At 33.8% G+C, this 7,839-nt stretch overlaps 2 protein-coding genes across 2 annotated transcripts; one reads left to right on the top strand and one right to left on the bottom strand.

Annotated features, from left to right (window-relative positions):
• Nucleotides 1–490: 490 nt before the first annotated feature.
• Nucleotides 491–4,993, top strand: LOC123653739 (mitochondrial E3 ubiquitin protein ligase 1). The gene is made up of 6 exons (XM_045589724.1): nucleotides 491–607; nucleotides 1,181–1,338; nucleotides 1,820–1,977; nucleotides 2,234–2,504; nucleotides 3,677–3,884; nucleotides 4,368–4,993. The coding sequence occupies exons 1-6, from the start codon at nucleotides 491–493 to the stop codon at nucleotides 4,485–4,487; spliced, it is 1,032 nt and encodes a 343-aa protein (XP_045445680.1). The 3' UTR covers nucleotides 4,488–4,993.
• Nucleotides 4,979–7,531, bottom strand: LOC123653738 (cytoplasmic tRNA 2-thiolation protein 1). Its single transcript, XM_045589723.1, has 4 exons — nucleotides 7,385–7,531; nucleotides 6,768–7,307; nucleotides 6,274–6,478; nucleotides 4,979–5,652 (listed from the first exon to the last, which is right to left on the bottom strand). The coding sequence occupies exons 1-4, from the start codon at nucleotides 7,430–7,432 to the stop codon at nucleotides 5,030–5,032; spliced, it is 1,416 nt and encodes a 471-aa protein (XP_045445679.1). The 5' UTR covers nucleotides 7,433–7,531; the 3' UTR covers nucleotides 4,979–5,029.
• Nucleotides 7,532–7,839: the final 308 nt, after the last annotated feature.

Genomic DNA, 7,839 nt, shown 5'->3' with positions numbered 1-7,839 from the left:
CTGTGTAGAAATGGATCGCCCATTCATGTTTTAAAATATAAGTAACCCATTACAATAATGATACATTCAATCTGCGTGCGCAGTGCGTACTGCGCACCGCACACATCGAAAGCAGTGACGTACAGTGGCGTTGACACGAGCAAAAAGCTATGACTATCGTATTAATCTACCGTAAGTTACCGTTGAAATTGAAATTAGCCTTAGTTGCATGACCTGTATCTGTATATAAGACCAAGACAGTGCCTATAAGTATAAAGCATGTAGCGTAGAGAATTCTCTATGCTCCATGGTATAAAGTTTCAAGTGTTTGACATTTTAATCATTTAATTCAAATTTAATTGGTGATAGAAGAATCAAGAAAGGTTATCTTTTTTGAGTACTACTAATCCGTTAGATAATTACAACAAATAAATAGTGTTATGGAACTAAAAACCATTTATTGTGTCTAAATTTTTGTTCCTATGATTTATATGACTATAGATATCCGAAGATGGATTTCTTTTCCGAGATCATAGGCGAAACTATAATACTTGGTATAGATTCTTTGATATTAGGATTCTGTGTGAATCAGCTGAGCAAATGTAAACATGTATTGAATGCGTTACAGGTTTGTAGAAATAAGTATAATATACCTTTCTTAGTTTATTTCAGAAACAGCAGCTTAAAGAGTTCATTATTAATTACTAACTGCCCGGACAGACTTCGTTTTGTCAAAAGTTAATAGATTTTTAAAAAAATTATTTAGTATTAAAACTTTCCATAGGACTTAAGGAACATACAAAAAATAAATTAGCCGAATTGATCGAGCCATTCTCGAGTTATGCTCTTAGCAACATTCATTTTTATTTATATAGATTAACACATTTCATGTTCAATAGTAATATTTTCTTCATACATTTACAGAATTTTCTTTTTTAAAGTAAATAATTATTAAAACGAGTCATTGAATATGTTAATGTTTTGCTTTGTGTTAAATTGTAATTTCTCTCTTTTTTAATCAATGAAATTAAATGTAATTTGGTCTTTAATATAAAATAAAAATTATATGCAGACTAATTTATATATTTAATAATATAAAACAGATTTTGTCATAAGTTTTTTAACTTTCATGGTCTCTAAAACAATGTGTGGAATGGTGGGGGAGATTTTGTCATATAGAGTAATCTAATAATTTCTACAGTCAGCACCAGTGCTTGATATCGACTCAACATTAAATAGAGAGATAAGCAAGTATCCCAGTCATGTGATCCCATATGTAGTGATAAGGGGCCTTGTGAAACCGCTCGGCAACCCCATAACAAGCAACTACAATCAATCTGTGACAGGTGTGATACAGAGGTATGGCAATTTCAATAACTTCTAATTCTATAAAGTTGCAGCAAACGCAATATATTGAAATTGTGTTTGCTGCATAATTATAAACACTGCCACATTATAAGTAAAAAATAAATGGAATGTTTTATTATTGATACTTTGGAAAGTGACTTTATACTTTCCTTTATCAATTCAGTCTGAAACGTCCCACTATTTTACATAAGTCTTTTTCTCCATGTATTTTATTATTATGTAGTTTCATTTAGAAAAAAATAATGTATGTATAATAAAGTAATGTATGTAGACCGCCTTTTGTACATGTCTATATTTTCTTTTAAGGTGTAAAATTTTTCTCTGATAGTGTACAATAAAGAGTATTTGTATTGTATTGTATGTGTATCGTAATAACAACTGTTTAGAACTGTCCAAAACTCATCTCTCCTTGATGAGGCTGTGTGCGTGCAATATGTATTTTATAATGCAATTATTTTCTGTTATTTCAAAGGTTAACAATAAAAGAGCATGTGATAGCAAGAACATCAGCGGGGTTCTGGTCGGACCAGACTCGCACGATCACTGAAGTGTACAACTCAACTCCATTTGTTCTGAACAGTGGCAAATACAGTATTGAAGTTGTGGACGCTCTAGCTGCAGAACTATTAGGTTTGTTAACATTATAAAAATAAAAACTTACAAGATTATTATACTCTTATATTCCAATAGCTGTAATATAATTTTTAGAAAGTGTTTACTTTCTAATTGAATTGCTGTTTGTGTTAGAAAATATTTAAATAATAAATGTTTTATTTAGGTATGTGAAAAATTTACATAATAGTTAAAAAATGTATAATATTAGTTTAATAGTTTTAAAAAATTTAGAAAAAAAAAAACTGCTATTTACTTTTTTTGTCTTCTGTAGACTTGGATGTAATATCGGATAAGTTTGAACCAATGTCCCCCGGCGTGATCGATCATGTCTGGGGTTTCTTCTCTGGAGTTCGTCAGCGGGGTCTTCAAACTATGGAAGAAATGCTCCGAGATGGATCATACATAACCGTTGTTGGAGAATTGAGTAGGACCAGTTCTGGCCTTAAGATCCAGCCTCCTAGAGATGGCTTGCCACTTTATCTCACCACTTCCACAAAGTCAAGTTTATTAAAAAGACTCGCCAGTTCACGAGATTTCTTGAGGTATGTAGCTATGTAAATACAGTTAAAACATTTATAGTAAATAATATTAAGTAAGCTTTGCAGTCACCAACCCGCCTGCTTAGCGTGGTAACTATGGGCAAAACACATGAGTTCGTGCCATTTTTGGTACAAACTTATGGAGGCCTATGTCCAGCAGTGGACTGCGGGCTGATATATGCTGTAGCTATAGGCTGAAATGATGATGATGAATATTAAGGTGTCTTTAAAGGATGAATTCCCGTTTGGCTACGGCATTAAATAATATAGCCACCCCCTCTCTTCCCGTGGGTGTCGTAAGAGGCGACTAAGGGATAACACTGTTCCAATACCACCTTGTAACTTATAAAGCCGACCGATGGCGGGATAACCATCCAACTGCTGGCTTTGAAATAGACAGAATTAAGACGGGCAGCAGTGTCTTCGGTGCGACAAAGCCAGCCCTGCGCTCACCAAACCGCCTGCCCAGAGTGGTGACTATGGACAACACGCCATTTTTGGCGCGAACTTGTTGAGGCCAATGTCCAGCAAAAATAAAAATTGAAGAAACAACTGAAAGGTTATTCTTAATAATCAAATTTATTTGTGGATAAATACTTGCCCAATGTAGAAGAATTAAGTTGAAAAGGTTTTGTTTAGTTTATTATTAGTACCTATATGACAATATTTTAATTGTTTTCCATACATTATTACAATTAAGCAGACGGAACTTTGAAACCAACTAATATATGCCTTGTCATTGTACCTGACCTCTTAATTGTGCATGTCAATCAATTTTTATTGCATATTGACTCTAATTATGGGCTGTTGAGTCTATAATACTCTGTCGCTACGAACATGTTTGTTACGACAATGTAAGTGAAATTTGTTTAGTATGAAAATTGTATCTTAATTTTTTATAATATATTAGAAATTACGTCTTTTTATATCGTACGTTATTTACTTCATTTATATTTTTTATTAGCACCTAGCACCACAGGAGTCTTTTATTGCGAACTGTTAATGCTCGAAGTTTAAATACTATTTTTTTTTCTTTTCGCACTTTTATTTCATAAACTTTCTTAGTGTTTGTAGAAAAAAAAACATCTGTTCTTATCCAGTCATTTTCGACTTAAGTGTTTTAGCAACACATTTAGAAATCATTTTTATTTATATTTTTTATAATTGTCTTCCAGAGTCCTCCTAGCGGTGTTCGGCACGGTGGCAGTTATAGCGTCCGGGCGCATTGTATACAAGTACCTGAAGCGGAGACGGAGGCGCCTGGAGGACGAGAGGCTCAAGGCGCAGCTGGCGGCCGGCCGGCGCCGCCGCCGCGCCACCACGCGCGACCGCGCGCTGCCCGAGCTGCAGCTGTGCGTCGTCTGCACTGAGAACCCTAAGGAGGTTGGTCTCTGTGTGTGTATTGCTTAGCGTTTAGTGTCCTATATATATGAATACTTGCGTGAGTAGGCGGCCAGCGAATATTAGGGGCCATCCATAAAGTACGCCACACGTTAAGGTGGGAATTCAAAGGTCTACAAAGTTGACATTATGTAAAAAAGTGTAGGGAGGGGTCCAAAATTTTGATCACATTTCAATATACCTAATTGTCAGTTAAATGGAAACAAAAATAAATAAAGGTTGCCTGGAAGAAATCGCTGCTTTAGCAATAAGGCCGCATGTTGCAACTAATGCAAATTTATTATTTTTTTTTTAACCTCATTAAACTTATTTTACTTTTGTGTTGGTGTGCAAAAAAGTGTAAATAAATTAATAAATAAAAATAATGTCAAAAATGATGTTTTAATAGCACTTGATGTCAAATCTCTTGTAAGCAATGCTTGAGCCAAATAGTGCGAGTGTTAAAAGTGTTTATTATTTTTCCAGATAATTCTGCTACCATGCGGACACGTTTGCTTATGTGAAGATTGCTCAGAGAACATCAAAGACAAATGTCCAATCTGCAGAGAGGCAATAGATTCTCGCGCGCCCGCATTCATCACATAAGCTATCAATTATATTTTACAATTAATTTATTTTATACTTAGTGTTGCGTGTTGTAAATACTTTAAAGCTAATTTTATAAGCAAGGCCTTCAAAAGGCAAGGTTTTGAAAAAGAAAAGAAGCATTAAAAATAGAGCGTAATATATGGCTTTTTTTTCAACTTTGAATTAAAACACCATAAAACAAAGATGTTATCAATAACTTACTGTACGTAATTTATTACGTACGTATTACGTAATAAAATAGTAAACAATTGTATCATTTTTCTAGTCACAGACACATTTTATCCATTTTAAATCCTCTTTTATTTTATATAGGTTTTATTTCTGTAGTGAAAAGTTATGTAAGTGCACATAGAAAATTGTTGAATTATGAACTGCTTTGTATTAAATATGGCTTGTATGAGATGTGGCCGAAACAATGTGACTGTGTATACCAGAATTGTACATTGAAAGTAAATATAGTTTGTAAGATTTGGATAAATTAAAAGCTATTTTACATAAATAAATCTGTATATTATTTACATAAATGTAATTGCTCCATATCAGAAGCCTAGATGTAGAGAATCTATTTTGCCGCAGGCTCCGCCGCACGTGTCATCATCCTCTGTTAATTCATTGACGGTATTGTGTGTGTCAATTTCGAATTCATCATCTGTCTCATTGTTTAGTGTGTTAACACGTATAGAATTGTCATTTAATTTTTCTGGTGTTTGACCGTTTTGTGTGCTTTCGGCTAAAACATATTCTTTTAAGAGACCGTTTACTTTCGAGTTTGTTTCTGCACTGTTATTCAGTTTTTCACTACATTGACCATTACAACATGATTCCGTTTTACTATGAGATTCTCCATTCACTTTTGTAATATGGCTTTTGTTCTTACAAGAAGACCTACAAACTTTACCTTTGGACACACAATTGTTTTTCTTATACTCATCATTTATGTCTTTTATAGTTTCCTCTAAAATACTTTTTTGTTTAGCGTTGTATTCATCTAACATTTTTTTCGCCTTTGAACTTTTCCCTATGCCAAGTTTCGGAAGCCCTTTGTTTAATCCTTCTAAGAGCACACAAGCCTTGCACACTTCTTGAGAGGATACAAAATTACATCTAATGCATAACCTTTGAGATGGAAGGGATATTTCCTCCTTTAAGGCCATTGTTTCACCTGAAAGAATATATTTAAACTAACAAATTTTTAATCCATATTAAATTTAAATTCATAATAAACATTTGGGTTTTCTATCATAAAAACTTTGAATATGATATATATATTCAGCAATGTTTTTATTATTTAAAAATTAATAAAAAAAATTAAATTATTAAAATAGTCAATATTGGCTAGGAATATAATCATTCCAGCCTATTGCAGTCCACTGCTGGACATAGGCCTCCACAAGTTCGCGCCAAAAATGCATGAACTCATGTGTGTTGCCCATAGTCACCACGCTGGGCAGGCGGGTTGGTGACCGCAGGGCTGGCTTTGTCGCACCGAATACGCTGCTGCCCGTCTTCGGCCTGTGTGTTTCTAAGCCAGCGGTTAGATGGTTATCCCGCCATCGGTCGGCTTTTTAAGTTCCAAGGTGGTAGTGGAACCTTGGAATCCCTTAGTCGCCTCTTACGACACCCACGGGAAGAGGGGGTGGCTAAATTCTTTGGTGCCATAGCCCACACAGCACTAGGATAGGATTTCATAATAATTAGGAATATAAATTTCCTAATTATTATGGAAGCAGTCATATCTGCATTTACTAAACAATATACCTTTACAGTCAGCAAAAGTTAATACCTGAATAAATAATATCCATTATACATGTTGGCCTAATTTTCTCCATATCTTTAAGTAAAGCACGTGCATGCCCTCTGTAGGCATTTGGTGCAAACACACACTCAGTTGAGAAATACACGAGTTTCTTATAATGTGCATACATCACTATTTCCTTCTCATAAGTGTACTTTAAGGGTTTTACTCGAGGTATTGTTCCTTCGCTACCCTGGAAGTAGGAAATACATTTATATTTTAATAAGTGTAATTACATGATTCTCGAGGATTATAATTATGATTGAGAATTATTATTAATTGAATAGAAATTACATTTAGGATTAAGAAATTCTCTAGCCTTGAGCGTAACATGTCTCATTGTACATAGAATGACTATTACACTTTTATAGAAATTATTTGGTAAAATCAGAAAGAACTACAAAAATGGGATATATGGATACATTCTTGCAAAAAAAGTCTATATGGGTTTTTACATAAAGATAATAAAATTTTCAACTTACAGTACATATAGCGGTGCATCTTTTTAACCTAGCAATGTCACCTCTAAGAACATTCATTAAAACAGTCTCTGCTATATCATCAGCATTATGTCCTGTTGCGATGCACTTAACATTGAGCATGGCAGCTCCTCTATCTAATGCCTGTCTACGAAACACACCACAAAAGGTACAATTGTTTTTCCTTCCTATTTGAGCTACAATCTCATCCATTGTCCAACCATATAGCTCTTTATAGGACAATATTTTAAGTGGCATTTCATAATCATCTCTGTTCTGTTTGACTGTTTCGAGACTATCATCTCTATAACCAGTGATGCCTTCGTCAATTGATAAAAGCATAAGGTTCAGACCATAGTTGTACCTTTGATTCAAAGTTTTTAGAACGTGTGCGAGAACAGTTGAATCTTTTCCGCCAGACGCAGCTACAGCAACTGAATCACCCTTTTTAAATAGTTCTCCTTTTGTTATTGTGAAATGTACTTCTGTTTCAAACGCCCAGAAAAAACATTCTTTGCACAGAGCATCTCCTGTTTTTGGTCGCTGCAGAATTATAACCAATAACACACATAAGATAACAATATGCTATAATATAAATATTTTAATAAGTCTTGTCTTACCTTAAGCATAGCATTTTTTCCACAACCAGCTCTACATGGCACAGGCATTTTTATGATATTTGTAAATACATATATGTAGTATCGATAAAAATAGTATTTCAAAACAAGATTGGTCTTTTGCAGGTTAGTCGCAAACTGGTATAATTCATAAGCGAATTTTGTATTTGCTAAAAAGTATTTAACAGTTATTGCATTTTGGAACTTATTTTTACTGGGCTTAAGACTTTTTTATTCTGTTACTATTCGTGTGTACTACAACTTTCATTATGAATGGAGAATGGAGAACAGTAGTGAAACTAGTGATGTCATCACTGTCATCATGTCATCATTAATGAAGAATCTCTGATACATTGTCATTTTCTATTTTTTTATATTTTCATTCATTAACTCATAATAAAATATTAATATTACGTTATAATTTAAATTTACATTAAAGAACTACTATAGAACTACTG

Source organism: Melitaea cinxia, chromosome 5, assembly GCF_905220565.1.
Source record: "Melitaea cinxia chromosome 5, ilMelCinx1.1, whole genome shotgun sequence".
Lineage (NCBI taxonomy): Eukaryota > Metazoa > Arthropoda > Insecta > Lepidoptera > Nymphalidae > Melitaea > Melitaea cinxia.
This window is presented reverse-complemented; position numbering and strand designations above follow the sequence as displayed.